This window comes from Cyprinus carpio, chromosome A9, assembly GCF_018340385.1.
Source record: "Cyprinus carpio isolate SPL01 chromosome A9, ASM1834038v1, whole genome shotgun sequence".
NCBI lineage: Eukaryota > Metazoa > Chordata > Actinopteri > Cypriniformes > Cyprinidae > Cyprinus > Cyprinus carpio.
Window position 1 is genome coordinate 11,374,678 of NC_056580.1, and position 23,705 is coordinate 11,398,382.

At 38.3% G+C, this 23,705-nt stretch overlaps 1 protein-coding gene across 2 annotated transcripts in view; it reads right to left on the reverse strand.

Moving 5' to 3' along the window:
- Positions 1 to 17,682, reverse strand: part of LOC109072301 (acid-sensing ion channel 4-A) — an 80,247-nt gene extending 62,565 nt beyond the window's left edge. For both annotated transcript variants that reach the window (XR_006160785.1, XM_042763472.1), the window contains exon 1: positions 16,540 to 17,682. Coding sequence is in view for 1 of the 2 variants with exons in the window: in XM_042763472.1 (XP_042619406.1) it covers positions 16,540 to 17,115 (576 nt within the window). In the remaining variant the exon portion in view is untranslated. The remainder of the gene's footprint in view (positions 1 to 16,539) is intronic.
- Positions 17,683 to 23,705: the final 6,023 nt, after the last annotated feature.

Consider the following 23,705-nt stretch of genomic DNA (forward strand, 5'->3'; position numbering starts at 1 on the left):
AATTGAAATCGCATCATATGACCCCATTAAGGATACACTTTCTGCCCGGTGTTTTACTTAATCAGTGGAATCTGGCAACCCTGTGTGCACTCACTGATGGCGGAACAAGCGCTGATGATATGAAAACATACCTGTGCTGGAGTTTAGCGATTCCTCCACAGTGATATTCTGCTTAAGTTACATGGAAGTGTCATACAGTCAATGTGTGTTTTTCTCACAAGCCAGAATGCATTGCTTTGTCAGGGGGCAGCTGATCTTTGCGGCGCCGCATGAAGTCGAACAAGCCTATTGATATGACTGCGATAAGCGGAGGCTTCTGATGCTGCATGCAGCTGAAATCAACCGCACACTCATCACAATGAAAACATCAACCTTAGAAATAATGAACATGAACACTGGGATAATCGCAGATCTATATGGTGAACCCCCTTATTTCATTGTCCTTTACTATCAGCGTGTCCTCAGAGCAATTGCATATGCTCTAAACTGCATTTTGCTCTAGCTGTTTAAATACAGATTCTAAATGCTGCTGCTAATATGCTTAATATTCGCTCCTGCATACAATGCAAACTGCTAACATGACACTTAGTTAAACTTGATTATGGTTGCTCATTTTTTAATTCAATTAGGCAAACCACGCAATACACACAGCGATATGGATTAAAAGAGCATTCACTTATTGAAATTGCTGTTCTGAAGCAAGCTGCACTGCTACAACAAGCTCTAGTTATATATTTGAATGCTGAGCAGTGAGCTTATTGGCTACCAATACAGGAGAGAACCAATCAGCTGTGCCATGTGATAATGATGTCATTACGTCAGATTGAGTTAGACCTATCAGACTGCACCATCAGAGTTTCATGCCAGAACTCTGTATTTCATCTGTTCCAAGTCTGATACTGTCACTGATTGATTGTGATCAATTATATTAGAGTAGTTCACTCAAAATCCTTAATTGTATTAGTAGTAGTAGTAGTAGTAATAACCCAGACAGCAACATAGTGTTGGCCCAGATCCAGCCCACGTGAAATCCATGCGGGCCAGATCTGGGCCGAAACTGCATGCTGTCTGGGAATAATAATAATAATAATAAATAATAATAAATTTTAAGACAAAAAAAACCTGTTATTTTGACTTATTTTCCAGTTTTTGGTTAAAACAAGAACAATTTTCAAAATGAAAAAAAAGAAAAAAGACTAAGATTTGGGTTCTAAGAAGATTCTTAAATCATGAAATTATTTTAATAATTAAATCTTAAATATTTAAGCATAATTCTAACAAAATGTATGCTTACCGTAAATCAAGAAAAACAATCAGAAATTTGGGAAAGAAAACTTAATTCAAGAAATATTAAAGTTGGGGTGCTTGGACTCGGGACTTGGAACTTGGACTGGAACATGTCTTGACATGGACATTTTAAACTCAGAGTCAGGATGAATCCATGTAATGTGTAACATAAAAGATAAAAAAAAAATAAGTAACAACAAAATTAAGATAAAAAAGACCTTAAACATCTACCATTCAGATGCAATTTGTTAACCCTCTGGGGTCTTAGGGTGTTTTGGGGCCCTGGAGTAGTTTTGGCATGCCCTGACATTTGTGTGTTTTTTTCTTTTCAGTATATTAAAAAATATGGACTCGGACTTGACAAGGACTTGGACCCAGCACTAATACATTCTCAAAAATGTCTTTATATCATATAAACTTTGATTTTTAAAAGTAAATTTACCCTTTTTTACTGATTAAACAAGACAAAAAAATAAAAAAAAATAAAATACTGATTAACAGTGCAGGCTGTAATGTAGCTTGCTACTTAAGAAATGTATTTCAACTACAGATAATAAATTATAGGCATTTAGTTTCAATGGTCCTTTCTCAGCATACTCCCGACCGTTCGGCTCACACTGTGGAATATGACGTTTGTACTATAATATCACCTTCAGCAACACATTCACTCTCTACTTGGCAAATGGGATTCTGAGCTTCTTTCAAGGGGCTTATGCATATAAACAAAATGTTAACATGTTCTTCATTTTCCCAAGAACAGGGCATGAAGGTCAAGAAGGATGAAAAGAGAGGGGAAAAATTGCACCGTAATTTGTGACTGAACAGCTGTGACATTTATTCCTGGTCTTAACGGATCCTTCCTGAGGTGCTCCATTAGCTGTTCTGTAATCCCAATGAGAATGTCAAGGGCAATTGTAAACATGAGCCAGAGTTCTATCCTTCATTAAAATATGTATTTACTCTAAATGATCCCCTTATCATTCGCTGCATAACAAAACGGATGAAAATACAAACGAGGAATGAATGGTGCGTTCAAGTCATGTCGGATACATCATATTTATGATTTAAACGCACATGAACACCACCACAAAGTCGTAATCACAAGTGGGAAACTCAGAATTTTCTCTAAGCTCTGAGGTTCCGAGTTGGGGGCGTGTCAATGAGAAACATAACAGAATCAATGGATAGATGGATGCAACGTCTGTTGTTGATGGTAATTTTTTTAGGTGAAATTGATAGACAGGATTGCAATATAACAATTAATAAGTTTTTATGTAATACAGATTAAAGTGGCTTCATAAATTATATATATATATAAAAAAAAAATAACGCAAAACACACTTGATGCAAATTCTTTGCTCTTCATTTTCTATAAGCAGAGTTAACAAACCCTGTTGTATTTTCTTGTAATTTATTAAAAGAAGGTACACCGCCATCTTGTACCGACTAAACTGTCTTTGAAAGCACCAGACGTCGTAATTACGACTTGTCAACTCCTAAGTACAAACTTCCCAGGAGGACTTGAATGCAGCAGAAGCATCATTTAGTTTTGTAGTTCTCATTGACCATTTGCTATTTTGGAAATATGCTACATGGATGAGGGCAACTTCTGTTCAGGCAAATTTATGTGGCCACAAATGCAAAATCCACTAAAATGAAAGTAGCATCAGAGCTCCCTTCAAAAGTGGCACCAAACAAAAATCATAGAACTCTCAGGAGTGTTGTTACAAAGCTAATTTGAAATGAATTAACGAGGACTAGACTTCTTTTGTTTAGAATGATTTCCCATTTTAAAATGAACAGGTGTGCTCTGCATGAAACACTTACCAAACAGAAATCAATCCATTTGTTCTGCTTCCTGCTACGGGAAGCAAGAACAAATTCCTCAAACAATTCTGTGGCGAGTCTCGCAATTGTTTGCGTTTACATTTTATATTGAGCTCATAAATGGAGCTTGTACTGCCGGGGAAAGCCGGGGACATGACACAATATTAACAGCCCAGCGTCTCTCTCTCTCCCTGCATCTCCCGGGACACAAGTGTTAATCGGAGCCATCAGGTCCTTTCCTGCAGGATCAATGTCAGCACAAATTTCAGATTGCTTTCCTGATGCACGCCAACTTATCTGTGATTCAACTTTAATAGGTTATTGAACGGCACAAGCATTTAGGGAGCAGGGCCGTATTTCAAGTTATTGACAATCAAATCCACACAACTTTCTCATTACCATACATTAGGACAAACAGAATTAATCTTTGGGGGCACTGTCAGGTGAAAGGCAAACACTGTGATTGAAAGAGGTCACAACCTGAGTTGAAGGAAAATAAATTACTAATATCCAGTTGAGTTTGGAAAGATTTTTACCAATTATATATATATATATATATATATATTATATATATATATATATATATATATATATATATATAATAAAACTATTTTTTGGTTGAATATATCTTTAAAAACAAACATAAGTATTATACATAAGTTTGTGATGTAAAATAAGAAATACTAATGTGGCGTTCATGTCAGCTTGAGTGTTGGCAAAGCAAATACTTGAAAATAATAACATAAAATAAAATAAAATAAAATAATATATATATTAACCATTTAAAAACTCAAGGCATTCATTCTATCACACCCAATTATGAAAATGTGGTAGAAAAACATACAATATATATATATATATATATATATATATATAGATATATATATATATATATATATAATATATATATATATTAGGGCCGGGACTCTCGATTAAAAAAAATTAATCTAATTAATTAGAGGCTTTGTGATTAATTAATCTAAATTAATCGCATTTTAATCGCATATAAATATTTGACCTGAGAACAGTGAGAAGTAATTTTTTTTCAAATGGATTTATTGTATACCATTGAATAATGACTGAATACATAAGCTTAAGCAACAAAATAGTTTATTTTTGTTCAACCAAGTCTAGCAGACCAGTGCAATTTTTGCCATGAAGTGTAGCCAATAGCATATTTAGAAACAATTTAGAATACATTTCAGAAAATTCAGGAAGCTTATAGGTGCTGGAACCTTCTGTAAAGAGTTTTTTAAGTAATACACAATACTGTCAATTACATTCAGAACATTGGAAACCCTGACTATTAGAAAACATCTCTCTGTTGCTTCAGAGGCCATAACATACTAAGTCCAACTCTCAATAAACTTGGCCAAAACAATAAAGAGTTCAACAAAAACTGTTGCACCAACAAAATAATACATAGTTCAACATAAAGTGTAAAGTCCACGCTAGCTGCTATATGTTTTGCGTTGAGGTGATACTTGAGGCTCGATGTGCTGCGCCGGTGATATGCGAACGCTAGTTGGTGCTTCAGTATAATCGGTCCGCCGAAATGCATCCAGTCAGTGAGAAACATTCCGCGGTGCAAAAATAAGTTATTAAAAATGCGGGAAATTTTTTTCTGTAATTAATTAATCTTAATTAACGCGTTATTTTTTGTGTAATTAATTAATCTCAATTAACGCGTTAAAGTCCCGGCCCTAATATATATATATTATTATTATTATTAATAATAATATAATTATTAATTAATTATCTCTCCACTCCAAAAAGTGACAGTAAAAGACATTTTCTACAAAATATAATAATAAATGATGTTTCCCCAAAAATATTAAGCTGCATACAGTATTAAAAATAGTTTTTAGCACTGAACATAAGCAGGAATATATCATGGCTGCTGACAATTCAGCCTTGCCATCACAGGAATAGATTACATTTTAAAATATATTCAGACCCTAAACTTTTGAAAGTCACATTAAAATTAAAAGTAGGAGTATATAAGTAGGAGTATATAGGACGCATATGAAATTTAAACATTTCCACTATTGATCTCAGACTTTGGGACCCTGTAATTATAGAAATTTGTGTCTAAAAAGTCCAGCAGAGTCTAGCTAACTATCGAACACTGAAATGTGTTCCCTCTGTTGGTTATGAACGTGTCAAAAACACTGGGTGGCCGTTTAGTGGGTCCCAGCTGCTGCAAGCAGTTCTTATACTGCAAATGTCCACCATGGCCTTGAATCACACAGAGCAAATTTCACATCAAAAGCAACAGACTTCACACAGCCGCCGAACTGACGGTACTCTCTCGCAGCTGAGGAAGAATGTGGGAAACCTTTTTTAAAAGAAGAATGAGCTACATACATCTACTGTCTGGGAGTGAAAATGAATTACAATAAAAGCTATTTCTGTAAAAATAAAAGCTAAATTTTCTTCCTGTAGGTTGAATGCTAAAAGAAGAAAATGGGGCAGGATAGGTACCCACAATTTCAATTTACATATTCACATCAGGACTGTGTTTTGGCTGGTTCTGTGACTCCAAACAGCTTCAGCCTACAGCATGTGTGTTACTACAGCTTATTGTAGTAAACAGCCTCAGTTATTAGTGCTCCAAAGGTGTCAGAAAAATTTTACTCAGTATGTCAGCACCCTGATTATCAACACTGAAGTCCTGCCGGCTGCCGCAAACTCACCCGAATTTCTCCTGAAGGGGCTTTACATGACCAGTCATTTTAACAACTGAATTCATAACTTGCCTCATTCCAAACAAGAACGTTAGCTGCAAACATAAAATAAGACCATTTAAAAGTTAGCATCCATTTATTCTGCTAGAATCACAAAACAATTATGCTCCACAAGGTCATTTCCAATGCAGAGTCATGCAATTTTCATACTGTGGGCCTTTAAAGAACACAGCAGAAAAAAATAGATGCTGCATCACTTTCACTGTGCAGCATGATGCAAAGCAATTTTGTCCTTTCTAGTGGCTTCATTACAGTCTAATGTGTTCTTCAGGACACTTCATAACCGAAATGTACTCGGATGGGAAAATGAGGGGTGGTGAATCAAGCAGAGTTTGATGAATTATATGACATTTCCATGCATCTGAAGGTTGAGTGGTTTGTCAACATCGGTGAAACCTTGAGATGAATGACTGACTGATGCACTGCGTACCTCTCTGTGAACGTCATTGTCCACTGGGAGGGAAACACCTAGGGAGGTTTGTACACATGTAGTCTATGTACAATTTGTTGTATTCAAATGGTTGAGTCTCTTTAATCGTGGCAAGGAATCATTTTGTGCATGTTTACATGCGCCTAGGGCCTTTATAGATAGTTAGTTGTCCAAAGTGGCCCATTCTGAGCTCCTCGTTAAGACTCGCTTGTTGCCAGATAATTACAGTCACGCAGGACCATTTTCAGTATCATTTACCACACGCAATGCCGCTTATTATTTCTAACAAATAAACATACTGAATAAAATTACTTGAGAGTTATTGGAGATTATTTTCAGTGAGCTGGATGCAGCTAAATTTACAATACCCACACCAAACATGTTTGCATTTACAAGCTAAGGGCCCTGAAAAATGTTCATAAGCCCCATGGACCAATGGACCTATAAAAGTCCATGAAGAATGAAATGAATGCAAATTAACTAAAAGTGTTAATCCACAAAGTATATTAATTTCACTGCCACACAAAAAAAAAAAAATCAAAATCCCACCCCCAATCTTGAATCCAATATCCAATACACCTCAGCTATCCTATCTGTGCTGAGAGAGAGAGAGGGTGAAGAGGTGCATTCTGCATTTGTCTCCTGAGGGAAGGATTAAAGCAAACGTGTTGCTTAAAACACAGATGAACATATTCGCTCTTTGTTTGAATAGGAAGGTTTAGATTCATTGTGCAAGCACAAGAAGAAGATACTAACCGTTTGTTTGAATGCAAGATTTGGATTCGTTGTACAGGTCCTTCTCAAAAAATTAGCATATAGCATATGCTAATTTTTTGAGATAGGAATTTTGGGTTTTCATGAGCTGTATGCCAAAATCATCAGTATTAAAACAATAAAAGAAGACCTGAAATATTTCAGTTTGGTGTGCAATGAATCTAAAATATATGAAAGTTTAATTTTTATCATTACATTATGGAAAATAATGAACTTTTTCACAATATGCAAATTTTTTGAGAAGGACCTGTATATGGCAGTTTTTGATAAACAGTTGATTGTGTGCTCACAGTTTTATAGCAGTTTGACAATTTTATTTGCTTTCATTATAATGAAGAAGGCCATAGTGTAACAGCAGTAGTTATTTCACTTACTTTTTTCACTTTCACTAATGATAAATTTGATATTTGTATTGTAACCATCTGCACAAGGAGTTCTGGGTATCTTCAAATTTTTCGATACAGTACACTTTGCTTTGTAGTGCATGCAAGTGTACAAACAAACCCCAAAGATCAGCAAAAGGCAGTGCCAAGTGTGTGACATTCGACATAATTCAGAGCACAGGGTAATCGTCTAACCAAGCAGACATGCCAGCCCTTCATGCTCTGCTAGACCGCAGACCAGAATACACTGAGTGACATTTATGTTCTTTAATTTTCCACTTTACTGTTGCCTTAGCCTCTCCAAACTGACATTTCCAAGCATTAAGCAGAACAAAGATTTTCACTTGTGCACTTCATTTGATATTTGAGCATATGCTGCTTTTTTCACACAGTAATTAAACCGTGGCAGCGAAGACAGAGAAAAGCACATCCGTTACCCCGTCACAAGGCCTGATGAATTTTTAACATGAATTTGTAGCTGATTCAAGATTCAAGCCCCTACCTGACAATAATACAACAATATTAACAAAACTACCTGAGCATGAGGGTACAATAATACAACAATATTAACAAATAAAATAAATAAATAAAAACATCTCAGTTTGGTCAGTTGATAAAATACAGTAATGGCAGTGTATTTGGAAGTATAATTTGTGATGCATAATTGGTAGGGCCTTTATCTGTGATATTTGTGATAAGTAACGGCAACATATTTGGAAGTAAAATGTGTTTTTGAAGTAGGAAGTAATGAAAGTTTTGGTAGCACTTTACAATTTAGTGTTACAAATTAGTTAACATTAGTTAGTTAATGCATTAGGTGTTATAAAATAACAATGAACAATACTTTTACGCCATTTATTTAGTTTCTTTAATAATAATTTCTACACACACTACATTTTAAAAGTTTAGGGTCAGTAAGACTTTTTATGATGTTTTTAAAGGAAGTCTCGTGCTCACGAAGGCTGCCTTTATTTGATCAAAAATACAGTAGAGCAGTAATATTGTGATATATTATTACAATTTAAAATAACTGGTTTGTATCTGAATATATTTTAAAATGTAGTTTATTCCTGTGATGGCAAAGCTGGATTTTCAAAAACCATTACTCTAGCCTTTAGTATTTCATCAATCAACTGAACTGAAAAATAATAATAATAAATAAATAAATAAATAAATAAAAAATAAATGAAATAGCATTTTTTATACTGTTTTGAAACAGTATAATTACATGATAAAATATAGCGTAATTACATAATTATGTAAAGGATGCTGACATTTAGATTTTTAGAGAGGCTGAGATGAAAGACAGGGATCTGAACCTCTCCTAGACGGGGCCTAGAAACAGCTATGATTTGTGACGATATATATGATGTGTGGCTCAGAAACTAGCTGTATAATATCGTTGTGCACCCCGATTAAAATCCAGTCAGATACTAAAGACAGACGACTGCTGTGCTCCTATTCAGGGCTTATCACTTTCTTATTGCCTCTAAGCCACGTGGAAGAGGAAGTTCTGAATGAAAAATAAGCTCGAACAGAATTTCTTGCGGCATATGTAAACAGTGTGCCAAAGAGTATATCCATCTTTCTGCTTTAGCTTATTTTATTGGTAAGCATGCATTTAGCTCAATGCAAAAGTGCAAACGTATCCATACGGATGGGTTTCTCCTCATTATCAAACACAGCAGACTTCCCGCCAAAACCAGAGGAACAAGATAATTAGTCATGCCGGGCTAGGGCCTGGGAAGTAAACTGACAGAAGAATATATTGATTTAGGAGGGAGGGTGAGGCAAACAGCCGAAGTTAGGGGTTACTATCAATCTTCTCCTCCAAGTCTATCAGTATATGATGAAGCACGTATGCACAACAGCTCGCCGGACAGCTTGTCAGAAAGAGACAAATGTAAGTGGGAACTAATGTCTCTGTGGACTCTGGAGGGAGTTTACAGCCTCCAAACATTAGGGCCCTGCATTTTTTTTACCAAGTTTAAAGCTATCCCTTGAGCTGTAGACTTTTCGGATGTAGTCAGCTGGCTAAATCGGAGGATGATGAGAGGAATGGTAAAGGGGGAAAAAAATCCCTGCGAGTGAAACACCGCCTCTGCATTCATAATATACACCGATCAGTCTCAGGTGTGGGTTGTCTTATGGAATGCTGCTGCTGATGTGTTTAGCGTAAAGAGCGCTGATCTATTTGCCAGGGATTCGAATAGCCCCTCTGTGATTGGTTGTGTGTGTATGTGTGTTCTCTCTGTCTGTCCTTGTCTCCTTTGCACAAACATAAACACTCACAACAGTCCCCACGTCCCCTAAAAGCAGGAATGGCTTGAGGATAAGCATGTTTACAGCTATGCCTCTCACATGCAATTGCGTCTCCGTGCATCAGCAGGCGTGCTGAAGGAGAGATAAACTGTTATGCAGGCAGCTGAAGGCTGAGGCTTTGAACAGAGGATTTTAATGTATCGGTGGTTCTGCAGTTCAATAATCTGTTGAGACCTGTGACAGTGTAACTGGGTGGCTAATTGACGGGCTGTTTGGACAGACCCGCGGGAACGCGGTCACTTTCACGCCCCCTTAGTCCTGTGTTTCTGTCAGGAAGATGGAAGAAGGAGCAAGGGGAACGCAGAGAAGAGCCAGACGTTGAGCCCGCAGGGGGACCTGATGTCACTCACACAGCACAGAGCTCTCAGGCAGCTCTCGGAGAGAAAGACATTCTACCTCAGGAGCAGAGAGTGCCAGCTCCTCGCTAACACAATGTGAAACACCTGTTACTGCCAAAAGCCCTCTCATGTATCGTACCTCAAGCTGACTCAACACGGCTCCATCTCAGAACTTTTGGCTGCTTCAGAAGCCACTGTACTCCTGCTTCGCTTTTGCACAACTCCTGAACAAGATCATTTTTTGATGTTTTAGTGGGATCAGGACATGACACAAGCTGGATTCAAACCCATGTTTCTCATATGAGCACCATGGCTCAATGTGCCTGAAGCAAGGAGGTCTATAATTCTAGAAAAAGCTATCTGTTAGCATGAAGCAATGACACTTGCTCGGTTGGCACAAAAAACACAGAAGTATGCTATTTAAAATCTGCAAAACTCTGAAACATTTCATAAGCAACTGTCCTGAACTGTAATATGAAAGGCAACATGAAAAAAGTCAATTTCACACTTTAAAAAACCCTCCAAAATAACTACTGTAATATAATATTTGTGGATTAATGTAAATTATTATTATTTTTTTCATCAAGGACACAATAAATTGAGTAAAAGTGACAGTAAAGATATTTTTAATGTTACAAAAGAATTGGATTTTAAATAAATGCTGTTCTTTTCCACAAACACATTAACCCTTGTGCTGTGCTGAATATCCTTTATTTTATTTTGTTGTTCCTAGTCATGATGATCAGCTTTTTAAAAGTTGCTCATAAATCTCCCAATATGCTATATTATGTCCCAATCTTGGATTCAGTGTCATTTTTGACTGGGAACACCACAAGCGTAACAAGGTTGGAAGAAAATCTCTAAAAAGTAGAAAAAACTTTTTGTAGGAAGCTGTTATACCCTGTGTGAGCAAAGTCAGTAGGTTTTAGTCCTATGTGATAACATTAGAATTTTCCAGAAAAAGAAAATCCTCTCTGAATCAGAATGACAACATGAGGGTTAAGCAGCACAACTGTGTTCAACATTAATAATAGGAAATGTTTCTTGAGCAGCAAATCAGCATATTAGAATGATTTCTAAAGGATCATGTGACAATGAAGACTGGACAAAAAAAAACAGAAAATTTAAATTGTTAAAATGTTACATTTTTTACAGTATTTTTAATCAAATAATAATAATAATAATAATAATAATAATAATAATAATAATAATAAATCTTATCAACCCAAAACTTTAGGATCATTTATACAATAAAAGTATTGTATTTATTTTTTGTTTATTAAATAAACAAATACATTTAAACGACTGTCAATGGAGAAAGAAAGATGATTTTTGCTTCCAGATGGTGGAGGCTAGTTATGGCATCTACCAACACATGCTAACTGGCTAAACATTGACCCCTTGGTCTGGAGCATAGTCACAGCACTAACCACAGGACAGAAAGATAACTTTTGAAGAAATTTATGCAATAATGAAGCAGCAAATCTGCAAAATCCACAAGACAAGACACCTGACATTTTAAAAATTCTGAAGTGGCTTGTTTTGTTAAAGGCATGACACCATACCGCATGAGCCATTCACTCACACATTCACTCACACATTCAGTTCTTTTAAATCTATTAAAGCATGTGGCTCTCAACACTCCTGTTCCAAACTGACATGACAAATGCTATAGTGGCCCTATAATAATGTCTGTCCTCACCCTGGGCTTTGAGTCAACCTAGGTCAGTGTCACTCAGTTATCCGTGGGAATATATGCACAAGGGATCTGTCCTTGCTTAAAACAAAATCAGAAAATGTGTCTGCAAACAGAGCAAGCGGGAGAGTAAACACACAGTGTGGAGCAGGCAAAAAGAACCAAAGACCTCAGTGTATGTGCTGGACTGAACTAAACCACTCACAATCCCCTTCACCACCAGGAGCTGACAGTTAGGTGGAAAAGAAAATTGAAGCACAGCTATTTATTTATATTCAATTATGTTTAAACATGTTAATATGATATCTATTGTGAGCAATTATCATGAGTCAATAACAGTGTGTCAGAGTGTTTTAATTATACCCCATGTCGAGGGGAACAGAAAGTAAATAATGCTGCAAATCACACACATACACATACAAATATACAAAATGAATCTCTATTATAAGGTTTTTTTTTTTTTTTTTTTTTTTTTTTTTTTACACTAAACTAATAATATTTTCTATCCCTTAACCTTAAACCTAGGTTCCACAGAAACGTTTATTTTTGCATATTTCTATTTTTATCATTTTATTAAGACATTATTTTGTACATTTACTGTGCTTGCTGGGACATTTGGTTCCAAAAGTGTGGTCAAAACTGATCTAGACTCCTTGAAATGCGGCAGCATAATAATGGTTAAACTGATAATCACAAGTGCTGTCATTTGACAAATTTCTTTTTACATTTAATCAGAATTACTGTACCTTCATGTAAGCACAAATCAAAAGAACGTTAATCAATACACAGGATTTATTTGACCTCACCTAGTTTCCTGATTTATTATATTTAGTACACGAGCACACTCTCTACATTATGAAAACTGGTAAAAGAAGCTTTTCACAAAAGCTAAAAGAGTGAATATTCCTAATATTCCTATATTAATTCCAATAATTTGAAATTAATATATTTTTATATATATAAAAAAACAACAACAACATTGTAGCACAGAGGTTGCGTAAGTACATTTATTCAGCAACCATAATTGCAAACAGTATCATCGAGATTCATGTTTGGATTTATGTTTGATAGTTTCACTGAGAAGGTTTGCTTGAAGATTTAGTTGCAGCAAACAGAGCAAATGGTCATGTGAACTACACTTTCACATTATCATATTTTCACAGATGATGCTGCACTACACATTCACAATATCGCAATTGAAAACTCCAACCGAGTTGTCAGATCATCTGTGCAGAAAATATATCTATTTAAGTGAAAAGCTTTATTTTTGGGGATTCAACTCTTTGACATCTGGCAACCCCAAGTAGGTGGAGGCTTGCGTCCCGTTACAATACGGGACGCGATTTGCAACAAATGCTAACTGAACATTTCAACTAATAAATACGAGAGCACATTTGCGCGTGAGATGGAAAATATAAATATGATTAGTACCCCTTTTAACCTCTGACATGATCAATGCTAAAATAAAAGAAAAAACTTTAAATCGTTAACACCTACAAAAAAAAATTATTATCACCCCTAAAAAACAATGACAAGAGTTTCTGGTCCCCAAGGACTCTGTTAGTAATTGTTGAAGTTACTGAGGACCAGAAGCTGTTTGGTTACCCACATTCTTCAAAGTATCTTCTTTTGTGTTCAACAGAAGAAAGAACTTTAAGCAGGTTTAGAACAGCCTTGAAATATGATTTATACCCCCATTTAAAGTGAACCATCTGATAGGCCTATTGTCAGTCTGTTAATTCCATACAGACAGAGCATAGACATCGTTTATTAGACATTATTAGACAGATAAATACAAGATTTTTATGAACCCTATTTATTACATCATGTTAATCATAAATATATACAAAATGTTATACATTTTTTAAAATATGTTTAGTATTAAATGTCGTATTTGAGCAATATGAATAATAATTTTATCCCATAGGAAGCTGCAGAGTCAAAAAAAAGACTAATAATAATTATAATTAAATCCATAACAATATTTTATATGTTCTGTTGGAAGTTTGAAGAAAAATGCTTTGAGCATTATTTTGAATGCGTGAATGGGTGTCCCTTATTTTGCTTCTCTGAAGGTGGCTACACCAATTCCATGTACAACTGAACTTTCATGAGAGAGACAACATAATGGAAATGCTATCTTTTAATTTTCAGCCCTACCTTGAAATAACATCAAAGACCTACTCATAAAATTTTTTATGAAAGACCAATATGTGCATGTCCCAGAAGTGAAATAAAAAACCAAAAATTAAAAAAAGTGATACACTACATTAAATTGAATGTGGTTACACAATTCATGTACATCTATGAGGCACAATGGAAATGCTATTTTTATTAACATCAGCATAAATCAAAGACTATAAATTAAGCATTTGTGCTTAGCAACAAATGAATATATGCACACCCAATTAGGACATTTTTAGAAAAATGTTTGATGATGAAACAGTGTGATGATCTATGATGCAGACATTCGAAAGTACCTCTGTTCTTTTGATATAATGATTATTGTTGTAGTGTTTCTGAACGAGAAGAGCTCTAGGACATTGGGCGTGAGAATGACAAATGAACAGCTAATATTATGAGTGCAATTGCTGAAACCAAGTAGTGGGGCTAAATGCCAGGGATGTGATTGATCGAAAATATACCGCTTTCCCTGCTGATGCAGTCATTAGATAAACGCAACATCTGGAATAGGCTAGACATGAACATGCTGTGTGCTCTTTCCCTCAGGCTAGTAATCCGCACGCACCCAGAGGCCAGCAAAGGTCATCTCTTTATGCTAAACACTAAGCTCATCTAAAGTCAACACTTTATGCTAAAAATATCAGTCTGTCAGCTGTCAATACAAAGCTTCTGGAATAGTCACAGTGCTCCTGTTTCCTCTTACATCTGCAAACTAGTCACACTGGAAAGGCTAAAGAGATGCTTCTCAAAAATCGCTCCTTGTTTTTCTGCCCAGGTTGCACAGCCTGTGTGATGGAGGAAGTGTCCCGTCATGCGTGGAGACAGAAAGATGCCTGTAACTAATCTAACTGACAGCCTCTCAGACACAGATCACAGGGCTGATGGGAGAGAACGGTGGAGCAGGGAACTTTCCAAGCAGATTAATTCATAAAGAAGTCCTTCTGTGGCTCCCGAGAGGCCCGTGCTGACATTGGATAGCCCATCCCATCTTAAGAAACAAATATTTAAAAGAATAGTTCACTGAATTAGTAAAAAAAAAAAAAAAAAACATCTCCTGTCATTCTGTCATTATCTACATGTAAAAGAGACCAAGGGCAGGTTAATTTAGTTCAAAAACAACTTAAATTTTGGTCTGTTCATTTGTCACAAACATACTTTTATGGTGCTTTTGCATTCTTTTTGAAGCTTGAGAGCTCCAGTCCCAATTCAGTTTTGTTACACTGAAATATATTTTTCAGAATTTCTCCAACAGGTTTCCACAGAAGTCACACAGGTTTGAAACGACATGGGGGTGAGTAAATTGTCTTTTAATGTCTGATGCAGATAACTGGTGCCACTTGAATTCATCTTTGAATCCTTCAGCAAACAGCAAGCATAAACAACTGTGAGGACACTTCACATTTGCCTGTCACAACTTTTACTGCTTTTCTCTTCTCAGCTTTGCTTGTATGTTTCTGCAGAAGCATGGCATTTTTCCTGCCATGGCCAACGGGAAGAGAGACTGTACAAAAGGGGTGAAAGAAAGTAGCACATGAATAGAAAATAAGATCAAACGTGTATCTACAGAGAGACCTTGAGTAGAACAGAAGACTAAAACTCGACAACACATAAAAGCATCACTCCATGTTATCATATCCATCTCTGGAAGGAAAGCATCACTCCATGTTATCATATCCATCTCTGGAAGGTATGTATGTCCAACACATCCTATTAAGACTTGAAAAATGTTCCTTGCCATTACCAAAGCAATATTCATTCATCCATCAGTACACATAACATCAATAAATATGGCATGATGGACACATATAAGACCTTCCAGAGTGGACTTGGTTGGCTTATGGAATTTGTTTTATTAGTTTTAACCAATTTAGCTAATGCAAAAATCATGTATGATTTCAGACTCTAAAAATTTAATTCCAACAGTGACAGGATTGAAATACAACACTGAGAAAACTTCACTCTTGGTATAGGTGGTGTAAAAAGTGAGTGAGAGTTTTTACAAAGCAGCATTGTTGCCATGCTCTCTTTCAGCAGCTGACACTGAAGGCAGAATCAAACAACTGAAAAGTAAATATAAAACTGCTCTTCTCCCTCGAGGAGAACAGCTGAACTCCCTGCTGATGTCGGTACATTATAAGAAATCATGAGTACAGAGAAACAGGACCTCTCCTGTGAACACAATGAGGGTAGCGAGCCAGGTCTGTGCCCTATTACCAACACTATGTCCAAATGAATAGTCACTACAGGGGAAACCAGAGAAGAAAGCATATCTATCCACCTCACTGCTGACAGTTCCTCTTGTAGTGATAAATTGAATTTATTTGCAACACCTCAGTTTCATCTGAAAACAGAACATTCGCTTCTAAAGTGGAAATAAACTCACTATTCCAGCAACTGATACAGGATTTTGGACATTTATTGCTCTTTACAACTCCACCATGTTCTTGATTCTAATAATAAATAGTAGTTTTTGCCATTTACTTTTTCTCTAAAGTTAACTTTTTGAAGCAAAAGTTTGCAAGCCAAAATCAGAAACTTTTCTCGAGCTTACCACTGTAAAGTCTTCGGCCGAGCAGTTCTGCCCACTGAAGTTGCAGTTCTTCAGCATCTCTTGCAGCTGGTGACCCGTCCGGTTGAAGATGTCCTGCATGTCCGGTGCTGGATACTCCAAATCGGTGGGCTTGTGGCCATCCTTGTTTTTGGGGGGCAAGCCAGTCAGGTTGGCCAGGTGGTAGATGTCGGCATCAGTGAGAGCGGAAAAGCGGAAACGGTTGATGTTGCAGATGGTCACGGCAGGGAACATCATCTCCGGGGTGGCCTCCTCATTCAGCGCCGTGACGTGAGGATGCTCCAGGTAGGAGATGGCACACTTTGCCGCCTGGTATAGAAAGAGAGCCAGGGACACCAGGAATGCGAGAGCCCAGAGGGTCTGTCTGACGCCCAGCCGACCTGACACAAAGATGTGGTTAATCCCATGGAGCGAGCAGGCACTGGCGAAGCCGGCCAGGTCCTTGGCTGGGGGGCTGCAGCTCTCTTCGATCAGGCTCTCCTTGTCCCCATCCTGGTTGCCTTTTTGCTTCTCATCCTCCTCTGCAAATTTGATTTTGCAAACAAATTCGATCGGCATGTGGGCAGCCAGGTCTGCGTTTGGGATGCTTGGATAACAGCTTGGAGCTCCAGTATCCTCTAAGTCCCGTTGCTCTGAGAAACAAGATCTCAACTCCAGAAAGAAAAGAAGGGAAAAAAAGGCATGCAGAGCGAGAGTGAGAGCGGTCGCTGCTGTCGCGTGCAGTGGAGGGAACTGCTTCTGTCTCTCAGTTAGCTCTCCAGTGCTGATGCTCCTGGTGCTGTGCTCAGACTGCTCATCTGAGCACTTGTTCGACACGCTTACAAAGTCCTGTTTACCAGCTGTGATACACCTAGGGAAACAAAACAACAACAACAACAACAAAAATACACAACAAATCTCCTCTTCGCTTTATAGCAACAGATGAAAATGCAGCATTTTGGCTCAAGCTAAAAAAGACTGGGGGGGCTTCTTAATAATTCATGAGGAAGCAACACTGTGATTATTTCCTTTTCACCGGCACAAGCAGCGGCAACTCAAACACCCCTCACGCTCTCGTCCTCTCGCTTTCTCTCTCCGTCTCCTGCTCTCTCTCTCTCTCTCTCTCTCTCTCTCTCTCTCTCTCTCTCTCTCTCTCTCTCTCTCTCTCTCTCTCTCTCTCTCACACACACACACACACACACACAAACACACACACACATGCGTTTACACTCGCACCCCCCTTGCTCGCTCTCTTACTTAATCTACTTGTTTGAGACGCTTTCTTACCCCTTTTACCACAATAAGTTTCCGTCAAAGGCTGCTTCGCTGAACATCCCGGATTAGATGAGAACGTTAGTGGGGGTCAGTGGATTTTAATGCCGGCCCAAACACCCACCCACCCACCTTAGTCCCAGAAGATATCCTAATTGCGACCATAATGAGCTGTGAGGAGTGAGCATAAACAGCCCACAACACAACGATCAATCTTCAAGCAAAAAGAAAAGAAAAAGGGAAATAGAGAAAGAAAGGATATTGATCCCGCAGAAGCATCAGTCAAAGATTAAAGAAAGCAGTACAATGGTTAGCATCACCAGGCTCCAGCACGAATTTAAATTAGTGCCTGTCTCCCAATCTAGCTTCAGATGACACCAAAGACACAAAAATAACATATTGATCTTGACCCTTCTTTCACACTTTTTAGCTTCTTTCATAGGTGAGCACTCTCATGCTATTAACAGCCTTCTGCTATTGCCAAATAAAATTATACAGAATGCATCTCCTTAATGCATAGTTTTCTTTAATAAACATAGCTTTACAGGTCAAATCTCCTTGGAATGAATCATTTGGAGAAAAGCAGTATTTTAAGACTAATTGAAAGGCTTTAAAAATTCAAGACCCAAACAAACTTTGGGTCTTGTAAAAGCTCTCTTTGACATTTAGGGGAGTATTATTAAGCATAACCAACAAGTTACAGTTTTATATCTATGCTATGCATCACTCAAACATCACATCCCAATACTGCTGATTTTGAAATAAATAATTTAAAATACGCAGTCTATGCGAATGAGACTTTTCTTTTTCTTTCATAATTTTTGGTTGCCACAATCAGTTTCGAACTCCATCTGACTGGATAATGGAACCAATCATTAAATATAGTTAATTTCAGATACTGGAGCCTGCTAAGATCATATAGACATTTAAAAGGACAATTCACCTAAAAATAAACATGATGTCATAATTTTCCATCATTTACACAAGTAAGAAAGTCATGCAAGTTTGGAATGACACATGGTTGAGTAAATGATGACAGATTTTTTTTGGTTGAACTGTCCCTTTAAGGCTTATCTACATGGATGCTTCCTTTGATATCATCTGTGAGTGAACTAGACAAGCATGATATCTGTGTATAGTAAGTTTCCATTTTTTATTCACAGTATACTATTCTCTGTAAATTGAGATCTATATTTAGACTATATGAACGTGTTCAAGGGCACCCTTACTGTAAAAGAATTGTATCTAAGAATAAATAAGCTTACCTCACCTCACATTTACCCCTGGGTGTGATTGTGAAGGAACTTTAATATCCGTTACTCATGCAAATGTGTATTGCTGATTGTAATGAAATTGCTCAGATTCGTCAGTTAATTATAAGAGACTTTATTGGGACAATAAAGACAATAAATATATGGAACAATAAAACATTTCCTTCTAGTGTGTCATGGCCCTACAGGCCAAATGCATATAATGCATGTTAAGCATGTGCATGTGCATTAATTAAATGTGTCATTTCCTCTTAACACCAATGTCTATGCAATCCAGGATTGTTGTAAAGCAGTATAAAGCTGTTTTTATGCTACATTTCTCTGCAGTCTTCTGTTTTTCAGTTTCCATGCCAGGTCAAATTTTCTCAGAAGTGTTGGTGGGTCCTTTTTATTTTTAGCTCCAGTTTTACTTTTTAAAAATGACTGCTCACTGATAATATATATATATATATATATATATATATATATATATTTTTTTTTTTTTAAAGTTTATCATATTCTAACATTCATAGAACTGGCACTAGAATGACCCCTGCCTCTAAACTTCTGACACAATATGGCTGTAGTGTTTTTTTTTTTTTTTTTTTTTTTTTATATGTGTACTTGTCTGTGCAACACTTCACACAACAGTCTCTTGATGGTGAGCCTCTAGAGCTTGCTGGAACCTCTGGGATTCCCTTTCCCCTCTGAGCAGCAGTGTTCTCCAAAGCCATTCAAACATTATTTATGCACCTATCAGCCTCCTAATGTTCCAGTCAGTCAAACATGGGGCGTTCAAAGCTGGGTGTTCAAAGTACATTTAACTCACTGCATACAGTTCATAACCCAACAAGGTTTTCCAAGTTAAATCTCATGTTTGAGCTAAATTTCAGAATTTGTTGTCTTTAAAATGTCTTTCCCAGAGGAGACTGTTTTCAGTCACATGTTGGAAGCAAAATGGATGCACTGCAGGGGGAGGGAGGACAGGGTGAGGAATGAATTCTAACCTGTTCCAGTGATATGAGACAGCAACATGCTCTGAGGACACATCTGTCATATGGCATAGGAAAGCTCCTAAACTGAGTTATACTGCTTTTGCAACAAAACATGTACATTTGTCTGATGTGGCAGTGAGAAGTGTTCACTTCACAGAAAGATTTGCAATTATTAATTTATGACTTTGGAAAACATACAATTAGTAGGATTTAATTGTAGGGTTTACCACTGACCAATAACAGTACCAATTAATATTATCACAAAATATGCAGTGAATATAGCCACATTCTATTGTACTTTACATGCCATTTATTTATAAATACTTGTTAATGGTTTCATAGTAAAAGTTGCATGAGCATTGCTTTTCTGGACCAGGATCCGAACCAGGTGCAGTAAATTCTGAACAGTGCGAGGGAGAGAATATAATTTTCCTGTGAGGGATGTTCATTCAGGAGGTGTCAGGAATACCTCTTGATCTGTCTTCAGTGATGCTAAAGAAGAGAGGCTGTTAGACTCTTCCTCCCATTTACAGAGAAAATGCAAAATGGACATCATATGAACATCATGTATATCAGTGGTTCCCAGTCCTGGTCCTGGAGAACCCCCAACACTGAACGCTTTAGTTGTCTCTCTTATCTGACACACACATTTGCGGTCTTGGAGTCTTAACTAATTAGCTGATGAGTTGAATTAGGTGTGTTTGAATAGGGAGACATCTAAAATGTGCAGTGTTTGGGGTTCTCCAGGACCAGGATTGGGAACCACTGACGTAAATCATGCCAAATATAGAGAAACAGTGTTGTTACAGTCTGGTGTGAACAAGTACACAAAGGAATATAGTTCCATAAGAGTTCATTTAATAATCCACAGAATGAGACCGGCACAACCAGTCAAATCAAATGAATAAACTTTAATAGCAGACAAAGGAACAATGGAGAACACAGGCTTTAAATACTGGAACGTAATCAGGTAGAAACAGAAACCGGTGTGGGGCTAATAAAAAAAAAAACCCATGGAAACGAACAAGGCAGGATAACGGAAACACAAACTAAACCAAGACCGATCATAACAGGGGCAGTTCGCCCCCTCCCAGAATGGTGCGTCCTCGCACCTACAGAAATAGTCCAGAGGCGGGAGGGTGGGGGGTTCAAGAGGCGGGTGTGGGGCAGAAAATGGACAAGGAGCATAGTCCATATGGCCAAGGTGGAGTGGATGGAGGGAGGAGCCCGGAGTAGGGGAGCAGATGGAAACCCAGAGGCCAGCCAGGATAGTGGCCCACGGTGGAGTCGCTGCGGGAGGAGCCATGATGGATATGGCTGACAACTCCAGGGTGCCGACTGACGGAGACTAAGATGAAAGAGGAGGCCAAGATGGAGGTGAGCAGACAGACAGCCAGGGTGAAACAGAGGATCTGGCGGGCCAAGGCGGAGCTGAAGGCTCAGGTGACTGAGGTGGAGATGGGGCTCCAGAAGACCGTTGCAGGGCGACTGAGGATGGAGGCAGAGCCAGAGGGAAAGAGGAGCCTGACAGAACCAGAGGGACAGAGTGACAAGGCGAAGCCAGAGGAGTGGAGTCCCGAGGTATCGGATGGTCGACAACTGACCAAACTGGAGCCGGAGGAACGAGGGAGCCTGGTGGAGCTGGGGGGATGATGGGCCACGGTGGAGATGAGGGAGCCAGGAGCCAAGGTGGAGCCGAAGGACCGAGGTGGAGTCTGGGTCTCAAAGGCTGGGGGCGAAGACAGGGGATCCTCACGCCAAGGCGGAGCTGGACACTGGAAGTTCCGAGGCGGATCAGAGTGCCCAGATGGCACTTACTGAGGGTGAGCTGAGGGGCTGACAGGTACCAGCAGAGACGGGGCTAAGGAACTAGCTCGTTTAAGAGAAGGAGGGAGAGGGAGGCTGGGAAGGAATACTGGAGGACAGGAACCAATCTATTAGATCCATTTTAAAATAGTCCATTAGTTCATCATATAGTCTGGGATATTTTAAAAATGCCTCCCATCAATAGTCCAGTGACCAGTTCTATTAGATCCCATTTCTCTGGAAAAAGTAGTCCACTTTCAGTGCTCATCAGGCTCCGTGTCGATATCAGCCAGTTGCGACCAGTCAGGCTGCAGTGGGCTCACCCTCAGCATGATGACACCTGGCTGGTCTCTGGTACGGCAGTGGGGCTGGAGGGGGGGGCTTCCCGTCCAAGCCCTCGATCCTCTTTGGGACCAAAAGGCTCTCTGGAAGCTGGACGAAGTTGCCAGCTCAAAAAAGTCCCTGGTATGGTCACCTTGGTGCAGAGTATATCTGCTGGGATTACTTGAGGAAAGACGAAACAGGCCGCCTTACTCACTTTGTGTCGAAGATACGGTTCAGTGAACACAAGCGACAACGAAGCCAGGGATAGAACATAAATCAAAAAAAAAAAAACAAAAAAAAAATAGGCATCTCAAACATCTGCAGTGGGCCCAGGCATCACCCTCATGTGTTCCTCCCGTGAGACCTCCGTTCATCTTCGCATAAGATATGAGATTTAGTCTGCTGGTCCCTCCATGGTCTACTGTCCACGTCCAGAAAAGGTAATAAAAACACGTAGTCCAGTGACATCAGGGGTCTGGAGAAAATACATTTTGGTCCAAAATATCAAAAACTACTCATTGACTCAGGGTCTGTTAGAAGCGGCAGATGGTGATATCCGGTTCGGTGAATCCGTTATTCGAACTCCAGCACCCACTAATCCACAAAAAAGCTGTTAACGAGATCTGAGTTCTCTTTGGGACCCAGCCAGATAATGAACGAAACATTGACTCGCTGGTCAAGAACCGTTTTCTGTCGCCGTCCGGTACTGCGCACGTGAAGCAGACTGACAGAGCGTCTGAACCGAACTGTCATTGATGAAGTGTGCGTAAGGCAAACGGCAGATCAAAAAAGTCCGTCTGGTATGGTCCTCCAAAGCCGGTTCGCGGAAAAGAACAGAACTTCCCTCACTACTGGTGATCCTGTTGCTCCAGAGTATATTTCTTCGCTGGGATTCACCATTCAGTCAGGAGAGAAATGAAACTCCGACGAAACAAAAAAAAGTTAAGAAAAAATGCCGCTTAAGTGTGAACACACTCACTTTGTAGGTCTACTACTATAATATCCGGTCTGAACACAACACAGACCCGGGAGCGCAATGCAATAAAGTCGTAGTTTTTTGATATTTTTGGAACAAAATATTTTCGATGCTTCAAAAAATTCTAACGGACCCTCTGAAAAGAGCTCTTTTAATACCGTCATACACGAAAGAGACAGAAGGCATAACCAAATATAAATCAAAACAAATAAACATTAATAATAGCAGACAAAGCAACAATGGAGAACACAGGCTTTAAATACTGGGAACGTAATCAGGGAGAAACAGAAACAGGTGTGGGGCTAATCAATCAAAAACCATGGAAACAAACAAGGCAGGATAACGGAAACACAGAAAACTAAATCAAGTGAGATCATAACCATGACAGTTGTTATAACTAAAACCAAACAAAAATTTAAAATTGATTTTATGTATTAAAATCAAGCTGAAATAAAACAAAATATACATTTTAGATTAAAAACTTATACTTACACAACCTGAATGAAAATTAGAAACACTGTTTTGGCAACTAACTGAAATAATAAA